The 25,810-nt window shown below is 47.4% G+C and overlaps 1 protein-coding gene across 4 annotated transcripts; it reads right to left on the reverse strand.

Annotated features, from left to right (window-relative positions):
* Window positions 1–330: 330 nt before the first annotated feature.
* C4H19orf12 (chromosome 4 C19orf12 homolog) lies at window positions 331–24,862 on the reverse strand. 4 transcript variants are annotated; one of them, XM_069966216.1, is made up of 3 exons: window positions 24,755–24,862; window positions 8,449–8,616; window positions 331–4,526 (listed from the first exon to the last, which is right to left on the reverse strand). In XM_069966216.1, the coding sequence occupies exons 2-3, from the start codon at window positions 8,606–8,608 to the stop codon at window positions 4,261–4,263; spliced, it is 426 nt and encodes a 141-aa protein (XP_069822317.1). In that variant the 5' UTR covers window positions 8,609–8,616; window positions 24,755–24,862; the 3' UTR covers window positions 331–4,260. The 4 variants fall into 4 exon arrangements, with proteins under 4 accessions (XP_069822317.1, XP_069822316.1, XP_069822315.1 ...); XM_069966215.1 differs by lacking the exon at window positions 24,755–24,862 and adding an exon at window positions 15,298–15,627; XM_069966214.1 differs by lacking the exon at window positions 24,755–24,862 and adding an exon at window positions 15,317–15,626.
* Between the last annotated feature and the right edge of the window lie 948 nt (window positions 24,863–25,810).

The following is a 25,810-nucleotide window of genomic DNA, read 5'->3' on the forward strand; positions in this document are numbered from 1 at the left end:
CTTGCATAGAATAAGGTCTATGGTACGGGCGGAGATGTGCGCCGCCGTGTGCGGGTACGAGCGACGGAATAAGCCGCGGTTCATACGCGGGAATTCCGTAGTGTGCACACACCCTGAGTACAGGAAGAAGACTGGTGTGACCACCGCCTTCTTCTTGGTGTGTAAAGCAGGGGAAGGCCAGTCTAGGGCCTGGCCTGGCCAGGATGGGTCCCTTTAACGCAGTTTCTAAAAACTATTAATGTCCCATAACAACTTGGCCAATCTTCAGGATGTGCCATGAATATCTGTATCTTATTTTAAAACTATGAACATGCAACCAGACACCATAAATATAAGTCTATATTTTATTGAGGTATCAAATGATAGAAACCATTACAAATTTTTTAGAGTAGAGAGAACAAAATGAAATTGGAAGTGCACACAAGAAATAAGGCAGTGTATGATGTCCACATAGTAATACCATTACAGCTGCTACTTCAGGCCAAGAGGTAAATAAAGCAAATCATTCTTTTATAACACTTCGCTTTTGTCACATTCTGATCAGTAACTTATGATAATGATACTGACACCTAACCCTGTGCTCCTAAATCTAAACATCTATTTCCCTTTTAACCCCTTTATTTTTCCATTGACATAGCCATCAGATGGCTTGTTTATTTTCAGTGGCTTCATTTAATGTACAAAGTGAAATTGTTTAATGGAGGAAACCTCTCCTGATATTGACCACTGTATCCCAGGGGTTAAATGGACAGTAATGAAGGCCTCTCCAATCCTGGCAACAGACGTAGCAGAGAGAAGAGAGTCTCTCAATCAGGGAAGATCCCGTACATTGTGGATTACATGGACAGTCGTGTAATATATTTCACATATGGTGGCATTACATTTGATCACTGGTGGTCCTGGCAGGAGGCATTCTGTGACCAGCTTATCATTGTGGTACCCTTCAACCCCTTTAAGAATGCAGGGTTGGATGTGAACCATAAATGATTAGTTCACACTGCGTTTTTTGGTTTACATTCAGAGGGTACGCCATGAAAACTCTTGTATATGCAAAATGTGTCTATAAGAATCCACTAGACAGAAAAAAACAAACAAAACAGAGTGTAATAAACCATGCCATTGCATCCCTCAATGCAATTTTATATACCTATGGCTGACAGAAGCCACTTTATGGCATCTATTTCAGGCATATGTTAAACATGTTATGACATATTTGTTAACCTGCTGTAGTAGCCTAAGGGTGAGAGATGCCTAACAGTGGTATCCACCAGCAATATGCTACAATGGCATTACAGAAATTGTCCAGGATTAGAAAAAGGGAAAAAATAGTTGCTTTATCCTTAAAACAGTACCACCCTGTCCTCTGGTTATGAGTGGTATTACAACTTGGCTCCATTCACTTCAATGAAACGGAGCTGCAATACCACACACAACCTGGGGACAGCTGTGGCACTATTTTGTGAAAGGAAAGCAACTATATTTTTCTAATCCTTGACAACTAATCCTTTAATTTAACAGATAAGTCATGAAAAGCTCATTACTTACTGGGAGCTTCTCTCAGCACATATGTTAAATTGAGGACAAAAATGCTATAGCTAATAGCTTATATCCGTTAAGAGGTTGTCACAGTCCACTTCCAAAATGCATTATAACCACTAAAAATCAAAAGGCAGCTGTGTAAAACTAAGCCTATTACTTGAGAATATTGGGCACTGCTTATTATGGTCTAGCGCCCCCTAGTGGCACAGAAGTGTATATGGCTGTCCCTTAGAACAAAGGAGGAGCCCCAATTTCCAGCTACTGGTAGAGGGGCTGCAAGTTCGGAGCACCCCTGCTTATATCCTATAACGTTTTTGAGATGATGCTGTCTGTAAGTTAGTATGTTACGTGTCGCTACATGCTGTAATGAAAATATGGCCACAAAAAAGAAGAAAAACATAATGGTACAAGCAGGGGCGGATTAACTTTACCATAGGCCCCGGGCTGTTCACCAAGCCTGGGCCCCCCACCCCACTGTAACTATGGCAGCACTAGCCTGGCGTTCATAGTACAGGACAGATAATGTCATTATGTCCTGATTTGTGCAAAATTGCCATAAAAAAAACAGTGATTTTTTGCAAATCATGGCGGAAGTGTAGCCAGGAGACAGTACACCACTGAAAGTATAAGTCTTTTTGGGTGGTCATGGGCCCCCCAGGAGCTCAGGGCCCCGGGCTGCCGCCTGAAACGTCCCTATTATAATCCACTACTGGGTACAAGGCAATGCACTAACGGAAACTGCTGTGGAGTTAGCAGCAAAGGTGTCTCTCTCTGCCATAAGGGGGAGTAATGAGAAACATGTCCTGATCACGGAACAAAAATCATGGTGCATTCACTCAGACAGTTTTTCATTAGTGCCAGTCTCCAAACACGCTCCTGGGGGTCCTAGACCCATATTATACCTAGACATTAAGTGTCCCATGGTGTCCTGGTCTCTCACTTGTTGCCAGACTACTACTTCCTACCTGGGCTGTCAAGGCATGCAAAATGTCAAGCTATTCCAACAGCTGGGTAATACCAGGTTAGGGTGGGTTCACACTGAGGAATTCTCGCGGATAAAATATGCAGAATTCTGTCGCCTGTATGCGCTCACTGCCGTGCGCCTCTCCGCCCGTGTCATAGACACCAATTTATGCCCGGGTGGATTCCGCATTCCGCCAAAAGAATTGACACATCAATTCTTTCGGCGGAATGCGGAATCAGCCAGCCCATAGAATGGTGTCTATGGAGTCGGCAGAAAGGCGCGCGGCCGTGCGTGCATATAGCCGGCAGAATTCCGCAGAATTTATCCGCAAGAATTCCTCAGTGTGAACCCACCCTTACAGGTGACTGACTTACAAAATTTAGGAGGTATAAAACAACCATCAGTAAAGCAAAGCCAGAGACGGGGTAATGCACTTCATAACAAACTGCAACCATTGTGCTTGTACTAAGATCATACAGCAGAAATCCTAATGTATGTGGACTGATACAGGCCACACACAGGCTGTAGGTTAAGACAAAACGAATGAGGACTGTCAGTGCTTCAAAAAAAGAAAAATAATTCCTATAATCCGGAATCTAACAGCTCATGAATGAACACCTGAACAGAACTGCAAGACATATCCTGTACTTCTGCAGTCTCATCAATGCTGGATTAGGGCCCTATTCCACCAGACGATTATCGTTCGCATAATCGTTAACGATTAACGATCTCAAACGACCGCTATTGTGAAAGACCTGAAAACGTTCACTCATTTCCATGGAACGATAATCGTTAGTTATGATCGTATTTGCGATCGTTTCTTCTTCGCTATTGCGTTTGTATCTACTGTGAACGACCAAACGACGTCTTATTCAATGCAAACGGTTTGCGAACGAGCACAATAAAAATAGAGCCAGGTCTTATAAAGCGATTAACGATTTCTCGTTCGGTCGTTAATCGTTAACTGCATTTCAACCAAACGATTATCGTTTAGATTCAAACGATTTAACGATAATCTGAACGATAACTGTCCGGTGGAATAGGGCCCTTAGAGTATTATTAACTGTACGAGCCCACAGCTTGTACAGTTTCTGTTTCTGTTGTTCATATCACAAAGTAATCACTCTAATAAAAATATATATAACTCTATAAGAAATCCTAAAAAGGCTTCACAAGACATTGTAAGACCACATGACCAAAGGCCAAAAGAGTGTTGTGTCACAAAAAAAAAAAAAAAAAAAAAAAAAGGGAACAGCAAAGGTCTAGTGACAGTCTGGGCTGCCATTCATTGCTACTCAGCCAACCAAAGTAAACACTATGGGGGAAATGTATCAAACTGGAGTAAAGCAGAATTGTCTTAGTTGCCCACAGCAACCAATCAGATTCCACCTTTCATTTTTCAAAGAATCTGTGAGGAATGAAAGGTGGAATCTGATTGGTTGCTAGGGGCAACAGGCAATTCTACTTTACACCTTTTTGATAAATCACCTTTGTTTTTTTTAAGGATGCAACAGTAACACATATTAAGGTGTTTTGTATCCAAATTCACTATTAAACCTGAGTCTAACATAAGGTCAACAATTCCATCAGTCACCACAAAGAAAATAAACTATGTCAGTCACATTGTCCTTTAGCTATTCTGGGCAATGTCCACACTATGAGATTGCAAATAGCACTTTCCTATTTCATCAGCCTTCATAGTCCTTATTCTGAAATAGATCATTGCAGGTCAGTAATGTCACCACCCATGCTGGATTCTAGTCTCCGTACTGGATTTCTGCTCTCAGTTCCTGTGTCACGTAACTGATGAGCGCTGCTGCCACCCGCTGTTGTAGAGCAGCATTGCCTGTTACCAGCATGATAAGATGGGTTGCATCAGTCCAGTCCAGGTTTCTGATTATGACGTAGATCTCCTCACACAGTTTCTTCTGCTGCACAGGAGGTAATTCCATCAGGATTTGAGGTATAGGTTTGAACTGTCCATTTGCCATCCAGGCTCCTAGGACCCCTCCTAGGGCACCACCTGAAAAACACATCAGTGGGTGATGGGTCATTAAGAGTAGAAAATAGAAATAAGTCCTCCTCTTCTAGGGAGTGTCTATAGTCGCTTACATCTATATACTTATATCTGTTCCTTGGAAACCTGGGTGCCAACAATAGTAGATACCATTATGACTTCTAAGGAGCGTTGTCAGCACATAAATCTGCTTACTTATAAAGGAATCCAAAACAATAGATTTATCACTGCCATTCAGGAGACTGGGAAAGCTGCCAGTTAAAGGGGTATTCCAGCTATCATATTTTATTTATATTTGTCTCAAGGTTTACAAATATTGCAAAAAAAGAATAAAGCAACGGTAGCAACCATACTAACTTGTCCTGATCCACCACCACCATGTTCAAACAGATCCTGATCCCTGCTTTTCCTCTCATGTGTTGTCCTTGCATGAGCTGCTTGCTTAGCCAATCACTGACAGCAGGGCCGCCATCAGAAATTTCGGGGGCCCATACAGCCGGAGTGTCTGGGCCCCCCATTAACAAAAAAACATGGGACATATTTTTGACTGATGTCTTTGAAGTAACTGGGTGGCTTTGGGATAATTCTGGAAAGCTGGGTCTCTTTGGATACATCCCACGCCAGCCAACTTCCGTGCACTATTAATTAAAATAAAAACTATGGAACCCAAGGGCCAGGGCCGGTTTTAGGTCAAATGTGGCCCTGGGCACAATTTAAAAGTGGGGCCCCAAGTGCTTAGACATTAAACCACTACACAGTCATAGTTAAATAAAGAAGGTGGTCTGAGAGGAGTGTTGCTAGGGTCTTAAAAGATCAGGAGCACAAGCCCCCTACACATGGCCACAAAATATTTCTACGCATTGGTACCAAATAATACTGCTGGGATGTGGGGGCAGACAGGGTGCAGGGATCAGGGATGGGGGGTTAGACAGGGTGCAGGGATCAGGGATGTGGGGGCAAACAGAGCGCTGACAAGAGTGCAAGGAGGTTGGGGCAGACAGGGTGCAGGGATGTGGGGGCAGACAGGGGGCAGGGATGTGGGGGCAGACAGGGGGCAGGGATGTGGGGGCAGACAGGGGGCAGGGATCAGGGATGTGGGGGCAGACAGGGTGCAGGGATGTGGGGGCAGACAGGGTGCAGGGATGTGGGGGCAGACAGGGTGCAGGGATGTGGGGGCAGACAGGGTGCAGGGATCAGGGATGTGGGGGCAGACAGGGTGCAGGGATTAAACCCCCCCCCCCCCAGCACACATCATCCCCCCCCAGCACACATGCACACATCATCCTCCCAGCACACATCATCCCCCCCAGCACACATCATCCCCCCAGCACACATGCACACATCATCCTTCCAGCACACATGCACACATCATCCCCGCAGCACACATCATCCTTCCAGCACACATCATTCCCCCCAGCACACATCATTCCCCCCAGCACACCTGCACACATCATTCCCCCCAGCACACATCCCCCCCAGCACACATCATCCCGCCTAGCACACATCATCCCCCCCAGCACACATCATCCCCCCCAGCACACATCATCCCCCCCAGCACACATCATCCCCCCAGCACACATCCCCCCCCAGCACACATGCACACATCATCCCCCCTAGCACACCTCATCCCCCCCAGCACACATCATCCCCCCCAGCACACATCATCCCCCCCAGCACACATCATCCCCCCCAGCACACATGATTACACACACATCTACACTTACTTGCAGGGAAGCTCCAGGACCCACGTGCTTCCTGTTTTCCTCCTGGTCCTCACACAGCGGCTCCAGGCCTCTCCCCCTTCTCCTCCGACATCGCAGCACAGGAGAAAGCTGACAGAGAAGGTTGTGTGGGGCGGGGGAGGGGCCCGGGGGAGTGAGGAAGAGGAGGGGGCCCAGGGAGAGTGAGGAAGAGGAGGGGGCCCTGTGTCTTCCTGCCTGTGCGGTACAGCTGACAGGAGCTTACACACAGGTATGCTGAACTGCCGGGCCCCCCTGGATGCTAGTTTTAGCCCGGGCCCCTGACAGCTGTACCGCCAATACTGCCCTGATGGCGGCCCTGACTGACAGCATAGGTGACCTGCTTCAGTCAGAGACTGAGTGGGCAGTTCCTAGAGGGGCAACAAGTCATAGGAAGAAGTGTAGAACACCAGGGACCAGAAGCCATCTTAACAGCAATGGCAGGGAAATGGGGCAGGCGAGTATCTTTGCACCAGGGCTGTGGAGTCAGAGTCTTGGAGTCGGAGTTAGTTTTGGCTGGAGTTGGAGTCAGAAAAAATGTACAGACTCTGACTCCAGCTTTAAAAAAAAAAAAAAAAAATCTTAGAACAATTTAGAATTGAGTTTTCATATGAATTTTTGATCATCAATATATTATGAGCAAAATTCTAAGGACATTGGCCCTAATAGATAAGGGTGGTCAAGTAATATATCAGTAATAGGACACTGGCCCTATTAGATAAGGGTGGTCGTGGAAAAGTTGTCGGTCACTATTTGGCAGCTTGTTTCTGAGCTGGAAGAGTCCATTGTGTGGGGGGAAATATGTACTGTTCTCTTTTTGGATGCTGGATGACTGTATATGAGCAGCAGTGTAATATGAAGATATCCTGTGTAATATAGAGGAGGAGGAGAAGAAGACATAAGTAGTGTAGCAGTAACCTCTGTCCTCAATGTGCTGTTTTTCTTCAGTGTTCTATGACTGCAGCAGGCTGTGTGTGTGCTATGGCTGCAGCTGTGTGTGTGTGTGTATGCTATGGCTGCAGAAGGCTTTGTGTGTGTGTGTGTGCGTGTTATGGCTGCAGCAGGCTGTGTATGTGTGCTATGGCTGCAGCTGTGTGTGTGTATGCTATGGCTGCAGAAGGCTTTGTGTGTGTGTGTGTATGCTATGGCTGCAGCAGGCTGTGTGTGTGTGCGTGTCATGGCTGCAGCAGGCTGTGTGTGTGCACTATGGCTGCAGCAGGCTGTGTATGTGTGCTATGGCTGCAGCTGTGTGTGTGTGCGTGCGTGTATGCTATGGCTGCAGCTGTGTGTATGCTATGGCTGCAGAAGGCTTTGTGTGTGTATGCTATGGCTGCAGCAGGCTGTGTGTGTGTTATGGCTGCAGCAGGCTGTGTGTGTGTGTGTGTGTATGTGTGTGCACGGGCGCTATGACTGCAGCAGGCTGTGTGTATGTGCTATGGGTACAGCAGGCTGTGAGTGTGTATGCTATGGCTGCAGCTGTGTGTGTGTGTGTGTGTGTGTAGGTACTATGGCTGCAGCAGGCTGTGTGTGTGTGTGTGTGTGTGTGCGTGCGTGCGTGCGTGCGTGCGTGTGTGTGTGTGTGTGTGTGTGTGTGTGTGTGTGTGTGTGTGTGTGTGTGTGTGTGTGTGTGCACGCCGATATGGCATGCCCCCACACCCAGTTACCCCTCTATATCACTATGTGTGACCCCCTCTATATTACAGGGATCTGGCATTGTTAGTGTTTCTGTGTGTATGGTGAATATTTAGTTAGAAACATAGAAGACTGTCAGCAGGAAAAGACCACCTGCTCCATCTAGTCTAGTTATTAGTTTAGGACATGGAGGCTGGAGACTGGCTGCATCCACTGCACACACAGGAGAAGCTGCTTTATATCTTTCCTTATTCCCTCAGAAGTCGCCCCAGGATCATGTAGGACATTAGAGAGAAGCTGCTGAGCCAGTGTGATAAATAACTCCCCTGGTATATGACTGGCCGTTTATGAAGGAGCAGGAGTCACTCCTGATAAAAATTCAGGAGTCGGAGCTGCGGCTTACCGACTCCACAGCCCTGCTTTGCACTTTTATTTTTCAAGCACTTTAAACCAAATATAATTTTTTTTTATTGCTGAAATGACCCTTTAATGACTTTGATCTGAGAATGCGATACAGTCGGCTCGACTGATCCAGGAATATGTAATGTGTTTATTACCCACGGCTATTCCAGGGGGTCCTCCTAGCAATCCTCCTACAAAGGCTCCAGCACCAGCAGCCATGGCTCCCCTGGCAGAGTGCTTTACAGCAGCCTTCATTTTCTGTTCTGTCGACAAGTGGCACAAAAGGCGCATGATATCTTCCACGTTAATCGGCATTTTCAGTGCTGAAACCAAGACATAATGGTCACAATAAGTAACAAATGTACTGGTAAGCGCTGCAGAATCTGTTGGCGCTATACAAATAAATATTAAACAGTATTGACCTGTACAATAGACTTATAAATAAGAAATGTGCTTGATAATCATGGGACCCCATCATTGTCATGGTTTAATGGTAATCTTCATGACTGATACACTGATGACAGCTTTTTTTTTTCCTGCTGCATGTGTACAACACCAAGGAAAACCAAACACCAAAGCAGAAAAATCCGTACATGAAATGGAAAAGAAGAACGTTTCCATTCCATGGAGTGATTTAATAGCAAACAACCTTCTTTATTTCAACACAACGGCCATTGTTTTAAAATAATGTCCATTACTGGCCATTAAATGCCGGACATCCTCTAAATTTCAACAGTGTGTTAACATAGCCTGTGTTTTCAAACCACTCCTGGTTACTGTGTGGGAACATAGCCAAATGGTGGACAAGCCTGGAGGACAGAAATGGCTGCACATCACACCCATGGTTGATACTAAAGCTTGTTCAGCTACATTAACCCCTTAAGGTCAAAGCCAATTTTCGTTTTTGCTCTTTTGCTTTTTCCATTTTATGCTTAAAAGGCCATTGCGCTTGCATGTTTTCACCTAGAGACGTATATGAGCGCTTATTTTTTGCGAAACCAATTGTACTTTGCAATGACAGGCATTATTTTTCCATAAAATATGCTGCGAAACCGGAATAAAATAATTTGCGCTGTCAAATTGAAAAAAAACAAACAAATTTGTTTTGATTTCGGTGAGTGTTGCATTTACGCCGTTCACCCTATGGTAAAACTGACTTGTTTTGCATGTTCCTCAAGTCGTTACGATTACAACGATATATAACATGTATAACTTTTATATTATCTGATGGCTTTTAAAAAATTCAAACCATTGTTAACAAATATATGTTCCTTAAAATCGCTCCATTCCCAGGCTTATAGCGCTTTTATCCTTTGGTCTATGGGGCTGTGTGAGGTGTCATTTTTTGCGCCATGATGTGTTCTTTCTATCGGTACCTTGATTGCGCATATACAACTTTTTGATCACTTTTTATAAAATTTTTTCTGGATTTGATGCAACCAAAAATGCGCAATTTTGCATTTTGGGATTTTTTTGCGCTGACGCCGTTTACCGTGCAAGATCAGGAATGTGATCAATTAATAGTTCGGGAGATTACGTGCGCGGCTATACCAAATATGTTTATTTATTTATTTATATTTATAAAATGGGAAAAGGGGGGTGATTTAGACTTATTAGGGGAGGGGATTTTTTATTAATAAAAACACTTTTTTTTTTTTCATCAACTAGAAGTCCCCCTGGAGGACTTATATATACACAGCAATAATCTCTCATAGAGATCAATGCTGTGTATATACACAGCAAAGATCGATTAGATCGGTCATATATTGCTTTGGCCTGCTGCAGCGTCAGCGTCACTGCTGAGGCCCGGGCCGGCCAGAAGAACGGATCCCCCCCGCGCGATCGCATCACGGGGGGGAGATCCGTCCCACTAGACACCAGGGACGTGCAGTACAAAGCACTTCAATGCAGCTGTCATGTTTGACAGCTGCATTGAAGTGCTTAATTAGCCGACGCGGCAACGGGACCCACGACGGCTAATAGAGGCACTGCCTGGCTGCAGATTGCAGCCGGGAGCAGTGCCGTTCAGAGCCCCTGGGGGGACCCCGCTCTGAACACCCCCTGCGACACCATGACATACCAGGTACGTCATGGGTCGCTAAGGGGTTAAAAACCAACATCAGAAGTTAGAACATAATTTGATCAAACCATATTGCCTCATGTACCACGTGCAGGTCTTCTGATACACGTGAGTGCCTACGTTAAACAACACTGCCGGTCAGCGACCGCCAACCCCGCAAAACAAGCGCAAGAAGGGAAGTGGGGCCATAGAATGGCCCTGCAACCCGACTGTCACAGGACCAAACCCCAAGGGACCCCCCAAAACCCCACAGGCGCCACCAGCAGAGAAAGCAGCCACCAAGCAACACAAGTGTGAACAAGGTGTTACTACTCACCAAACCACCAGTAGAATGGGTTGGCGGTTGCTGACCGGCACAGTGTCGTTTAGCGTAGGGACTCGTGTGTCAGAAGACCAGCATGTGTTGCTTGGTGGCTGCTTTCTCCGCCGGCGGCGCCTGCGAGGTTTGGGGGGGACCCTTGGGGTTTTGTCCTGTGACAGTGGGGTTGCAGGGCCGTTTAGCGTAGGCACTCATGTGTATCAAAAGACCTGCACGTGGTACATGAGGCAATATGGTTTGATCAAATTATATACTACCTCCTGATGTTGGTTTTTAATGTAGCTGGTAGGCTTTAGTATCAACCATGGGTGCGATGTGCAGCCATTTCTGAATTGAATCAATGGGACAGATGGAACTTCAAGCAAAGTCCACGGCCTGAGCTCCGCTTGAAATGCCACGCTAATTATGTAGTGTGAACATACCCTTAGCCCGAGCCCATCAGTAAACAAGCCCCAATCTCTTAGATCATCACTCCTTTACAGATCCATGCGTCTCTTTCCCTCCTTCCTAACATCTCTGGATTTGTTGCATGAATGGCTGTATATTCATGAATATATTGTGGAGAATTTTAGCAAATGTGGTAATAAAAATCTATTAGTTCATAAAGAAGGATAGATAAGGAGAAAAGAGGGACAGAGGGATTTAGGTCAAAAGTAGGAAGCGTCCCTCTAAAAGAAGCAAGCTTAGGAGGTATGATGCTGTACATTCTGGAGAATTATAACAAGGCTGCATAAAGAAACACTGGATTGTTTAACACTGTGGACTGCACAACCCCTATTTATGAAGGCTGATTGTGTGGCCAATAATGACGATTTAACCCCTTAATGACTAGCAACATATTAGGACTTTACAAAAAAAAGAGGTACTCTGACATCAAGGAAAAAATAAATAAACATGCTGCAGAAGCAGCATTTACCTGTCTGCCCCAGTTCTGAAAGTACAAAATATCTTTTTGTTTTGTCCCTGACAGTTCCCCTCCCAAATCTGTTGAAGAACTTAAAAAGATACCTACCACTTTGTGCGAACAGCAGGATCCCTGTTCAAAACTCCCATGGCTTTGCATTGTAATATTTTATTTTTATTATTTATTTTTTTAAAGTATAGTTTTTAAATTTATAGATGTTCTTTTAGTGTGAACATGCCCTTACTGCTGCCAGGCACTGAATCAGGTGGAATTCCGTGGCAGAACCTTTCCCCGCGGAATCCCGCCTGTCTCAGTGTGTCATAGCCTGTCTATGGGAAAGCGCGCGCTCCTCCGTTGCCGCCGCTCTCCCCTCAGAGAAATGACATGTCACTTCCTTGGGCGGAGAGTGGCGGCAGCGGAGGAGCACGCTCTCCCATAGACAGACGCTGTGGAATTCCGCCTGATTTACTCAGTGTGAACATACCCTAAAGGGGCGACACAGCCCCTTTGCTGCCATCTTTGTTAGTGTTGGGAATTGCAGGGCTCTAATCAGTTCCTGATGTCCTGCAATGAGCAGCGATATGCGGAGCAGGATGCCGCCACATTATCCCCCCCACAACTGTATATTCTTATATAAGGACATGGGAAGGAGACTGCCCGACACAATCTTGGTGTTCGTCAGCCTCTGTACAGCGAGCAATGATTGCCATCACCACTCAGTGTGCTAGAAGCAGAGGCTGCCAGATAGGGGTCTGACTGCTAGAACCCCACAAATCACAAGAACAAGTGTCCAGAGTGCCCATTTGATTAAAGCAGCAGTCACGTATGCATACTGCCATCCTATTAACACTTTAAGGGTCTGACAAAGATAGCGGATAAGGGACATGATTACAGCCTCTGGCTATCTTGAGCAGTTGTACAATGTGTAAATGAAGTAGCAGTCCAGTGTACAAATGACAGGATTCAAGCAATTCGGAAAATCAGTTGTACGTTAAATTACTTATGCAACTGATCTGAAAGACAGATCAGGGTTGCTGTCTAATAGGGTTATTTGGGGATGAAAGTCCATGATAGCGAAGGCCACAGGAGCCAGGACGAGGGCTTTGCTGTACTTTGCTCAGAAATGCTGTGGCAGGTACAGGGTGACTTTGGAGCATGCTTAGCAGCCATCCCATTCAGCTCTACAGAGGAGCAAGGAGATGGCTGCACCAGGAGCTACTGCACATCCTGAGAGCCGGCCATAATTATACAAGAGAACACATAGCCACTAGAAACCAAAAGTACACCACAGCCCACAGACACCCGAGTACACAACCAGAGCCCATAGACACCCAGAGTACACAACCAGAGCCCATAGACACCCAGAGTACACAACCAGAGCCCGTACACAACAAGAGCCCATAGACACCCAGCGTACACAACCAGAGCCCGTACACAACCAGAGCCCATAGACACCCAGCGTACACAACCAGAGCCCGTACACAACCAGAGCCCATAGACACCCAGCGTACACAACCAGAGCCCGTACACAACCATAGCCCATAGACATCCAGAGGACACAACCAGAGCCCATAGAAACCGAAAGTACACCACTATAGCCCATAAACACCCATAGCCCGCAAACACCCAGAATACACAACCATAGCCCATAGACACCAAGAGTGCACCACCAGAGCCCATAGACAACCAGGGGGAGATTTATGAAAGGGTGTAAATATACACCTGGTGTAAACTGCCCCCAGCAAGCAATCACAGCTTCTCTTACATTTTACCAGAGCTGAAAGCTGAGCTGTGATTGGTTGCTGTGGGCAGTTTACACCAGGTGTATATTTACACCCTTTCATAAATCTCCCCCCAAGAGTACACAACCATAGCCCAGACACCCAGAGTACACAACCATATTCCATAGACACCTAGAGTACACAGAATAGATATAATAAAATAGATAAGAATATACTGTCTGCTCCAAGAACAACAATGTAACTACTGTCCACAGACACCCAGAGTACACAACCACAGCCTGTACACACCCAGAGGACACAACCATAGCCTGTACACACCCAGAGGACACAACCATAGCCCACAGCCACCCAGAGGACACAACCATAGCCCACAGCCACCCAGAGGATACAACCTGAGCCCACAGCCACCCAGAGGACACAACCTGAGCCCACAGCCACCCAGAGGACACAACCAGAGCCCACAGCCACCCAGAGGACACAACCAGAGCCCACAGCCACCCAGAGGACACAACCATAGCCCACAGCCACCCAGAGGACACAACCAGAGCCCACAGCCACCCAGAGGACACAACCATAGCCCACAGCCACCCAGAGGATACAACCAGAGCACACAGCCACCCAGAGGACACAGCCACCCAGAGGATACAACCAGAGCCCACAGCCACCCAGAGGACACAACCATAGCCCACAGCCACCCAGAGGATACAACCAGAGCCCACAGCTATGTACTCTGGGTGTGTACAGGCTATGGTTGTGTACTCTGGGTGTCTGTGGACAGTAGTTACATTGTTGTTCTTGGAGCAGACAGTATAATCTTATCTAGCCACCCAGAGGACACAACCATAGCCCACAGCCACCCAGAGGATACAACCAGAGCCCATAGACACTCGGTACACAACCAGAGCCCATAGACACCCAGAGGATACAACCAGAGCCCACAGCCACCCAGAGGACACAACCAGAGCCCACAGCCACCCAGAGGATACAACCAGAGCCCACAGCCACCCAGCGGACACAACCTGAGCCCACAGCCCCCCATAGGATACAACCATAGCCCACAGCCACCCAGAGGATACAACCAGAGGATACAACCATAGCCCTTAGCCACCCAGAGGACACAACCTGAGCCCACAGCCACCCAGAGGATACAACCAGAGCCCACAGCCACCCAGAGGATACAACCAGAGCCCACAGCCACCCAGAGGATACAACCAGAGCCCACAGCCACCCAGAGGATACAACCAGAGCCCATAGACACTCAGTACACAACCTGAGCCCACAGCCACCCAGAGCATACAACCAGAGCCCATAGACACCCAGAGGACACAACCATAGCCCACAGCCACCCAGAGGACACAACGAGAGCCCATAGACACTCGGTACACAACCTGAGCCCACAGCCACCCAGAGGACACAACCAGAGCCCACAGCCACCCAGAGGACACAACCTGAGCCCACAGCCACCCAGAGGACACAACCAGAGCCCACAGCCACCCAGAGGATACAACCATAGCCCACAGCCACCCAGAGGATACAACCTGAGCCCACAGCCACCCAGAGGATACAACCAGAGGATACAACCATAGCCCACAGCCACCCAGAGGATACAACCATAGCCCACAGCCACCCAGAGCATACAACCTGAGCCCACAGCCACCCAGAGGACACAACTGGATTAGACACAGGGGGAGTATAAACCAGAAGAAGCCATACTATAACCATCAGGGTATGAGCTATGAGATGGGGATGGCAATATGTCTCCAGCTGCTGCAGAACTACAACACTCAGCATGCTGTCACATAGCTGAATATACTAAGGGACATCTGACAAGGAACTACAAGTCCCATCACACCCTGCAGGCTGCCATCACATACTCGCCAATAGAAGGAATCAGCCTATTACTGCTATAGTATAGTCACTGCACAGTCATACACAGAACTACAAGTCGCAGGCAGTTACCGCACACATCGCCACTCACCGCGTCCCGGACACCAGTGCAAACCTCACGGTCACCGGCCTGACGGCACAAAAAGACGATCAGCCATGTGACAGCTGAAGAGGGCGGGGCTACGAATCAGCCGCTCCCCATTGGGTGGAAATCAATAGAGTGTGACATCCCGACATCACTCGTGTCTGGAGCGAGTGACGTCATGTGGCTCGGGTATAAAGGTTGAGACGCGTCCTCACGATTGCATTTAGCCCCCGATATTGCGCTCGTACTCGGCTCCATGCGCAGACTGTACGCGGGCCGTGTTAGCGTACGGCAGGATTGATTATGCACAACTAAAGTAAATGTGCCGTACAGTGATTGGCTGTTCTCGTGCACGTGACAGCTCGTTTGCTAGAACGTTGATCCTAGATGAGTCAGAGTGCCCTCCAGTGGAAGCAGGGTGTAGTGACAGCCTTCCCATTATAAAAATGACATCTGGATAAACTGTGAATTTATAAACCTTTCCTACATTACTGATTTATACATATTGTATAAAAAGTCTGCCAGAATGGAGGAAGCGCCTGGAACCTAACATCTATTATAATAAAACAGATAAGAATATATTATTATACTGTCTCCAAGGACAACAATGTCATTACTGTATTCTAGTTCATAGTGGGCACTACCATGTTTCCCCAAAAATAAGACGCCCTCTCAAAATAAGACACCCCTACAGTAAAGTAAGACCCCGAAAAGAAGGGACCCCCCACCATTGCCTTTTCTAGGGCCGCAGGGAGCTTGGTCCATGTCCTCTAATGTCCTCCGCGCACCCAACGCACAACGCCACTGCACGGCCTGCCGGCATGTCCCGCTGCATGCCGCCACCCATCCCGCAAGGATGTGAGTATTTCAGGGAGGATGTCTTATTTCTCTCCCCTGGCCGGGGGGTGAGAAATAAGACATACCCTGAAAATAAGACATATGGGGAGATTTATCAAACTGGTGTAGAATTCTCAGTTGCCCCTAGCAACCAATCAGATTCCACACAGATTCTTTTAGAGCAGTTATATTCTTGCACATAGGGAACAGGATTATAGTAGATATATCCCTGTACACCGGGTCAATGTTATAGTACTCCTGGAGCAGTTATTTCCAATGCACATCGGACTTATCCCTTCCAATTTGCATGTTGGATGCACAGATGAGCGGGCAACGATTTCTCCACGGTGGCATCAGAAGCCGGACTGGCAGGAGGCGGTAATTAGATCTCAGGGGTGCGTATAATCCGAATTTGTGAGGGAGACGAATGGAAGACCGCCTTCAAGGCACTTGGAATACCTTGTCATGCCCTTCGGCTTGTGCAACTCCCTCGGCAGTCTTCCAGGAGTTTGTCAATGATATCTTCTGGGACCTCCTCTACACTTGTGTCACCGTTTACCTGGTTGACAATCTGGTCTATTCTTCAAATCTGCAGACTCACGCGGGGCATGTACGTCAGGTGCTGCGACAATTAAGAGCCAATTGCCTCTACACCAAGTTGGAGAAGTGCATGTTCCATCAGTCTAGCCTTCCCTTCCTTGGATACATTGTCTCAGATAGTGGTGTGCAGATGGATCCAGCAAAACTGTCAGCAGTTCTTTAGTGGTCTCAAAGCAATACAATGGTTCCTGGGGTTTGCCAATTATTTTACAGTTGGCAGTGTATTCCACATTTTTCCACCCTGGTCACGCTGATCGTGGCTCTTACCAAAAAGAATGCAAACCCCAAGAGGTGACCGCCCAAGGCTGAACAAGCCTTTGCTAGATGAAAGGAGAAGTTCGGCCAAAAGTATTTTTTAATATGTTACTACTTATGGAAAGTTAGACAAATTCCTAATGTACATTAATTATGGGAAATGCACATATAGGGATATTTCCCTTAATTTAGTAGATCATGGAGTGTTGAAATTCTCTCAAAATTTGTGACGTCACAAATCAGGGTTTAATTCCTATGGAGTGTCCAGCAGTGGGTGCCCTATATATAGAATTCAATGAGTACCATTGACATATATATAGTGCGCCCATGCTTGACACTCAATGGAATCAATGGCTGTATATGTAAAACGTCTGTCTGCACACATATACACTGTACTACTCCCCCATCCCGAGCCTGCCACTGCAGTTCACCTGATCCTGGAGCAGCATTCCGGAGCTCTGGATTACTATTCCCACCACGGCCTACTTCCTCCCTTAGACTGGGGTCTCAATTATAGCAGCGGACCCCCTGCACCGCCGCTGATGCCTGCCCCTGCTGTCACTCAATGCATACCTCTGCCTTGTTTCTGCTGACCGCAGCTCCAGCTTGCCGGGCGGGTCTGCTGCTGTAATTGAGGCTCTGGTCTCAGGGAGGAAGTAGGCTTGAGACCGGGGCCTCAATTACAGCAGCGGTCCCACCTGGCAAGCCGGAGCTGCAGCCAGCAGAAACAAGTCAGAGGTATGCATTGAGTGACAGCAGGGGCAGGCATCAGTGGCAGTGCAGGGGGTCTGGGCAGGTCCGCTGCTGTAATTGAGACCCAGGCCTAAGGGAGGAAGTAGGCCGCGGCGGGAATAGTGATCCAGAGCTCCGGAATGCTGCTTCAGGATCAGGTGAACTGCAGTGGCAGGCTCGGCATCGGCGGTGATGGGGATATCCCTGGTACTACTTCCCCATCATCTGCTCATAGTATGAGCAGGTGATGGGGGGGGTAGTACAGTGTATATGTGTACAGACAGACGTTTTACATATACAGCCATTGATTCCATAGAGTGTCCAGCAGGGGCACACTATATATAGAAGTCAATTGTACTCACCATAGGAATTACACCCTGATTCATGACGTCACAAATTTTGAGAGAATTTCAACACTCCATGATCTACTAAATTGAGGGAAATAGCCCTATATGTGCATTTCCCATAAATAATGTACATTAGAAATTTGTCTTACTTTTCATAAGTAATAACATAATAAAAAATACTTTTGGCCGAAGCCAATGTCACCCAGATGGACTCTTTTGGGAGTACCAATACATGTGTCTTTTCTTTAGCTGAAAGGAATTATGCCATAGGGCAGTGTTTCTCAAACTTTTCAAGTCAAGTACCCCCATGCAACGAGATGCTCCAGCCGAGTACCCCCAAGGATGCCATCCATTATTAACATTGCCCAGGGTAGATTTACACATACGCTTCGCAGCTAAATACATTGTGATACTCTGTAATGTTATGGCTTATGGCTCTGCATTCTCACAGCGGATTTTCATTCTGCTGTGAGAATGTAGCCACTGCCTATTTACCTAATTAGCTGCCGGGCCTTAAAGTGACTCTGTTACCAAAACCGGACCCCCCTCCCCAAACCGCTTGTACCTTCAGAATGCTGCTTTTAATCCAAGATCTGTCCTGGGGTCCGTTCAGCAGGTGATGCAATTATTGGCCTAACAAAAATACCTTTAAACTTGAAGCCCGTGCCAAACAGGAGTATCTGTGCCCTAACCTTGCACAACCTCTCTGTCCCTCCTCCCCGCCCTCTTTATCATTAGAAATGCTCCAGGCAGATTGCCTCCTATTCCTCACCTGTGGCAGCTCGGCACATGGGCTGGATCGTTAAGGACCTGGGCAATGTTCAGCATGGAGAAAATGTTTCAGTGGCATTCCTAATGATGAAGAGTGTAGGGAGGAGGGACGGAGGGGTGGTGCAAAGTTAGGGCACAGATACTCTCGTTTGGGACGGGCTTCAAGTTTAAAAGTATTTTTTTAGGACAATAACTGCATCACCTGCCGAACGGACCGCAGGACAGATCCTGGATTAAAAGCAGCTATCCGAAGGTACAAGTGGTTTGGGGGGGGGGGGGGGGGGGGGGTTGGGGTCAGATTGTGGGTACAGAGTCGCTTTAAACAGATCATGCTTACCTGCCTGTGCTCCCACCTACTTCTCTGGGGGAGAGAGAGGAGATGATGGGGGAGAGAGAGGAGGTGATGGAGGAGAGAGAGGAGGTGAGGGGGGTGAGAGAGGAGATAATAAGGGAGAGAGGAGGTGATGGGGGTGAGAAAGGAGATGATGGGGGAGAGAGGAGGTGATGGGGGGACAGAGATGCTGATGGGGGGACAGAGGAGGTGATGAGGGGACAGAGATGCTGATGGGGGACAGAGGAGGTGATGGGGGGACAGAGGAGGTGATGAGGGGACAGAGATGCTGATGGGGGGACAGAGATGCTGATGGGGGACAGAGGAGATGATGGGGGTGAGAGGAGGTGATGGGGGGACAGAGATGCTGATGGGGGACAGAGAAGGTGATGGGGGAGGTGTTTGGGGACAGAGATGCTGATGGGGGACAGAGGAGGTGATGGGGGGACAGAGATGGTGATGGGGGGACAGAGATGGTGATGGGGGGACAGAGATGGTGATGGGGGGACAGAGATGGTGATGGGGGAAAGAGATGCTGATGGGGGACAGAGGAGGTGATGGGGGGGAGAGATGCTGACAGGGGTGGATTTTGCATTGTGGGCACAATCGGGGTGGGAGGGTGCTGTAAGGAACTGAGAGGAGTCCGGTGACCTCCAGGTCAGGGAACCATGGGGGTGTGTGGGAGGGTGGGCACAGCCCTATTACCTCCTCTCTTCCTCAATCACCTTCCCGCTGCTCCCGGATCCGGCAGCCGCAGGGGGACAGCATGCACCAGGCGCTGGGTCCCATGCGATCACCCTGACTCTTCTTGCTTCCCCCAGCAGCATCTCCCGTCCCCACAGAACGCTGCTGAGCTGCTGCTGGGGGAATGATGGAGAGCCCTGCTGCTGTGCTTGACGCCGGGACATTGCTCAGTGATGGCAGTGTCCTGGCACCCATAGCCAAAGTTTGTTTGTTTTTCCCCCCTCCTGCGTACCCCCTCAACTTGCAGCACGTACCCCCTTGGGTATGGTACCGCAGGTTGAGAAACACTGCCATAGGGGATCATGATCTACTGGCGATTAAGTTGGCTCTTGAAGAGTGGCGTTATCTCCTGGAGGGGGTGAAGCATCCAATTAACATCTTTACTGACCACAAGAATCTCCTCTACCTCCAGTCAACTCAGCACTTAAAGGGGTTATCCAGCGCTACAAAAACATGGCCACTTTCTTCCACACAGCGTCCTCCCGCTGGCTCTGCCTGGGGGTCAGCCGCGCTCCCGCCCCGGGCAGTTAACCCCATAGACACCGCGGTCAGGGCGACCACAGTGTCTATGGGGCAGCTGGGGGGAGATCCACTCCCTCCGACCCCCCCCTTCACAGTTACCATAGTAACCCAGACGCTGCTTTCTGCGTCTGGGCTGCTATAGATGAGAGTGATCAGGTCCCTGCACTGAGGGGACCTGATGAAATGAATGAGCTGTCAGATTCTGACAGCTGATTCATTCTCTGTAATGCATTACAGCACAGATCATGTGCTATAATGTGTTATAGTGGTACCTGCAAAGTGAAAGCGAAACATACACAATATACATACACAAATAAGTACAATACAATACAAAATATACATACACAAATAAGTAAATAAATAAATACACAAATAAATAAATAAAATTAATAAATATAAATAAATAAATATACCCATTCCCCATTCCCCTTTATAAATGATCCCCTATAAATGAGACATAAATTTGGTATCGCCGGGTCCGTGATGACCCCATCTATTAACCAGTTACATTAATTATCCCACCCAATTAACGCAGCAAAAAAATTTTATAAAAAAAATCAAAATTACAAATGTTTGTTAATCCCACCCCCTAAAAATATAGATAAAAGCTATCAAAACGTCCCAAGTACTCAAAAGGTGTACCACTAAAAATGTCAGCTTATGCCGCAAATGAAAATAACTCCATTGACAAAAATGTTAAAATATTACTGCCCTTACAATATGCAAGACACAAACAGTTTTTATAGTATAAATGCCATAAACTATAACAAAAGCTATATAAAATTGATATCTCTGTAATCGTACCGACCTGACAAATAATGATAACATGTCATATGTAACGTATAGTAAACGGCATACAAAAAAATGGTGAAAAACAGCTGCTAAATTGTGTTTTTTGTTCATACCACCTCATAAAAAAATTTAATAAAAAATGATTAGGGTGTCACATGTCCCCCCGAATGGTACCGATGGAAACGTCAACCCGTCTTACACAAATATTTCGGCACCCCAAGGCCTCTGTGACATAGTATAATGGCTAAAAAAAAAAACTGAAATAAAAAAAGGACCCAAAATTCACCAGGTCTCTGTCATGTCTGCGGCCTGTGGTTGAGTCAGGTAACGCACTGCGGCCACATATCGGGGATTTCTAGAAACACTGGAATAAGCGGAATAAATAGTGAGAGGTATTTCTCAGTTAGTATTTGCTGTGTAAGAGGAAAAAAATTTATTAAAATAGAATATCTGCCCAAAAAATTAACATTTTAAATTTCCCCTCCAACTTAAATTTCAGCGAAACACCTAAAGCAGGGGTCTCAAACTCGCGGCCCGCGGGCCAACTGCGGCCCTCGGGACACTAGTTTGCGGCCCCCACCTCACCCAGTGTCCCGCATTATATGTGGCCCGACCCAGCGACGTCACTAGGCATTAAGATTCAGGGCCAGGAAAGTCACTGCCCTGAATCTTTTGCCTACCGACGTCAAACTACAGGTGGCAGTGCTGGGGCCCGACAGCGATCACCCCCAGAACATCCCCCCCCGCCCCGATACTCACTGCGTCAGCACTGCCCTCTCTCCCCTGAGGCCGGATCCCACGGACGTACAGCACGCTGAGGACGCGCTGCTCAGTGACGTTATCCGGCCCCTCATTCATTGGATAGACGTCCGTGGCGGCTCCACGCTCCTGCGGCGCCTCTCTCCTGCCTCTAGTCTACACGGGCTGGAATTACGTCAACCGGCAGTTGTGCCCCACGACCGGCGATAGCGGATCCAAGCTGGTGAGTATTCTATTGTAACCCAGGGGATGGCGGCCGGGGGGTGGAAAGGCTGGGGGGTTGGCAGTGTGTGTGTGTGGGGGGATGGTGGCCAGGTGGGGTAGTGTGTGTAGGGGGGGGAGTAAGGTGATAAAGTGTGTGTAGGGGGGTCACGTGGGGTAGTGTGTGGGGGGGTCACGTGGGATAGTGTGGGCACTATATGGGGGCATTGGATACTATGTGGGCACTATATGGGGGCATTGGATACTATGTGGGCACTATATGGGGGCATTGGCTACTATGTGGGCACTATATGAGGGCATTGGATACTATGTGGGGCATATATGGGCCCATTGGCTACTATGTGGGCACTATATGGGGGCATTGGATACTATCTGGGCACTATATGGGGGCATTGGATACTATCTGGGCACTATATGGGGCATTGGATACTATGTAGGCACTATATGGGGGCATTGGATATTATATAGGGCACTGTATGGGGGATTGGCTACTATGTGGGGCACTATATGGGGGCATTGGCTACTATGTGGGGCACTAATTGGGGGATAGGCTACTATGTGGGTAACTATATTGGGGGATTGGCTACTATGTGGGGCACTATATGGGGGATTGGCTACTATGTGGGGCACTATATGGGGGGATTGGCTACTATGTGGGGCACTATATAGGGGGAATGGCTACTATGTGGGGCACTATATGGGGGATTGGCTACTATGTGGGGCACTATATGGGGGATTGGCTACTATGTGGGGGCATTGGCTACTATGTGGAGCACTATATGGGGGGATTGGATACTATGTGGGGCACTATATGGGGGGATTGGATACTATATAGGGCACTATAATTGGGATTGGATACTATATGGGGTACTATTCAGTCAGCAGCATGTGGTGACTGTAGGGGAGTGGCTATGGAGGGTTGCTATCTTGTTTTTCTTGTGGAAACCCTGATGCGGCCCAGCCTCACCCAGACTCTACCTCCAGCAGCCCCAGGGTAAATTGAGTTTGAGACCCCTGACCTAAAGGGTTAATAAACTTATGAAATGTTACTTTGAATACTTTAAGGGGGGGAATTTTTACAGTGGAGAGATTTATAGGGGTAACTTACATACAGGCCCCACAAATCCCCTTCAGAACTGAACTGGTCCCTAATAAAATCAGAGCTGAAATTTTCATAAAAATTTGAAAAATCGCTGCAAAATTTCGAAGCTCTCTAACATCCTAACAAGTAGAAGGACGGTCACCAAATGACATCACCATAAAGCAGACATGTTGTAGATGTTGCATTATTAATTAGTTCATGTGGAATGACTATGTTTTTTAGAAAAAGAGAGCTTTGAATATAAAGAAATGTAAATTTTTCACATTTTTGCGCAAATGTTGTGATTTTTACAAAAAACTACTGAGTGTATCAACCAAAGTATACCACAAACATAAAGAGGAATATGTCACGAAAAAAACTGTCTCAGAATAGATAGTTAAAAGCACCGCAGAGTTATCAATACATATAGAGACATAGGTCAGATTTGACAAATAGGCCCCGAGCATTAAGGCCAAAACAGGCTGAAGAGGAAAGGGGTTAAATCAGGAGTGTGCGATGTAAGCGTGCCCTAGGAGGCAGGGACATGCACGCCGGCCAGAGGAGAGGCAGGCAGGATCGTGGCCAGGCGCCTGAGGGGGATTTTCTGATTCCTCAGAATAGGCCATCAATATCTGAGAAATTGAAGGGGTAACTCAAAACTTCTAATAAAATAAAGAAGCATACTTACCTGCATTCTGCAATATGTTTCAATTTTTCGTTTTTGCACCGTTCCTCAGATTGCCGTTCTGATTCTCCCTCTCAGGTGAAGAAATCCTCCTCTAACCAGATCCGCTCCAACACTTCCCCCCCCCCCCCCATCAGCCACCATCTCAAAAATCCCAGCACCCCAGTCACCTGCTGCCACAGCACCTCATCATGTGGGTATCGGCTCTGCTACATCATCTGCTTTGCTACATCAACTGCTCTGCTACATCATCTGCTTTGCTACATGATCAACTCTGCTACATCATCAAATCAGTTTCATCATGTGGGTATCCGCTCCGCTACATCATTGGCTCTGCTACATAGAAACAAGCATTGCATGATGGGAAATGCAGTTTCCCGGAAGGCACCATCTTGGATTAAGGGTAGCTTCACACATACCTTATCGCAGCAGATTTGATCTAAATAACTGAACACAGCATCAAATCTGTTGCGGTTCCTGTATGTGTGAAGGCACCCTTAGACTGGCCTTTATAAAAAAACAAGTTACTCAGGAACGATGGCAGCTAGAAACACAGGAGACGGCTCAAAATACTCAAGGCTGAGTAAGAACAGCTAGGTTTGGGAGCATTAAATTTTTTTTTACTTTTTGGGTGGAATACCCCTTTAACCAGCATAGAAGATAGGCACTGCTCTAGCTTGTTTGGGGGATATGGGAGGCACCTGATAAGCTTTGTGGTGCACAGTGTAAAACATTAATGCACTAAGGAAGAAATCTTGTCACTCACCATTTGGTGAGAACCATCAATATCTGATCTGCTGACCAGCTGTTCTGCTGTGCCCAGATGTGGGTGCTGGATGGGGCCGGAAGCAGATAGCTCCATGTACTGCTAGGTGGCTGCGCCTGGTTACTGCAGCATCACCATGTGGAATACCCATTCACCACTTCTCCCATATCCACAGTGCGATTGCCATGAGGGAGCAGGACTGCAGCAGGAATGGAGCGGTGAGCACACATGCGCACTGCCCCGCGGTCTGTGGGAGTAGAGCGCTCAGCTGCCGCAGCTTCCATGGATAGTGAATGCAGCAATGCGCCAGGTCTTTAGGATGCAGTGATAGAGTCCTGGGGCGCAGTTACACATGATCAGCTGCCCCGTTTGCATCATCCTTTTGCTTTAGACATAGACAGGCGCCGGTATGTTCCGGTATAGCAGGCAACACTACGGGCTCAGGGACCCAGAGCGTACCCGGCGAAACAGAGAAGGCGGGGCCACGAGACCATTGCGTCTACTGATTGGTTCCGGCTGCAAGAACTTTGTTGTTGGCTGGCGTTGCCCGCTTGAAAGTTTTCCTGTGCTTTTTTTTTTGTTGGTGTCAAGATGCTGCACAGTGCCACCCGGTGGTAGTTGTGTGTAATAACCGCTCTCCCGCTCTGCTGCAGACTGGATTCCTCACTGTAGCAGCAGGATTCACAGGCAGCGGGGGCTGTAATGTTGGGAACATGATACAGACCTGAAGTCTCACTACAAAGCCCAGATTTATCAAAGTGCATAAGAAGGAACTGGTGTAAACTGCAAACAACAACCAATCACAGCTCAGGTCTGGCGGAATGAAAGCTGAGCTGTGATTGGTTCCATTTTACACACTTATAAATGCTGACGTGGTTGTAATATAAATTAGTCTTGTACTTCGGAGCTGCATTCATAAATTTTTCTTTTTAACATTAAATTTTATTACATTTTAAATTCAAAACAGAAGGCAAGCTTTCATTATTCTGACTAGTTATTGGAAAATGTCCAACTCATCGATGGGCAGTAATTAAAGTGGCACTCCGGAGAGTAACA

Source organism: Dendropsophus ebraccatus, chromosome 4 (assembly GCF_027789765.1).
Source record: "Dendropsophus ebraccatus isolate aDenEbr1 chromosome 4, aDenEbr1.pat, whole genome shotgun sequence".
NCBI classification, from domain to species: Eukaryota; Metazoa; Chordata; class Amphibia; order Anura; family Hylidae; genus Dendropsophus; species Dendropsophus ebraccatus.

Bases quoted from the DNA above. Each gene is read 5' to 3' on its own strand.
- C4H19orf12 (XM_069966216.1), bottom strand. From the start codon at position 8,608: ATGCCGATTAACGTGGAAGATATCATGCGCCTTTTGTGCCACTTGTCG. The intron at 4,527-8,448 runs GTAATAAACACA...TGTGTTTTTCAG, and splicing joins ACCCCCTGGAATAGCCGTGG to GTGGTGCCCTAGGAGGGGTC.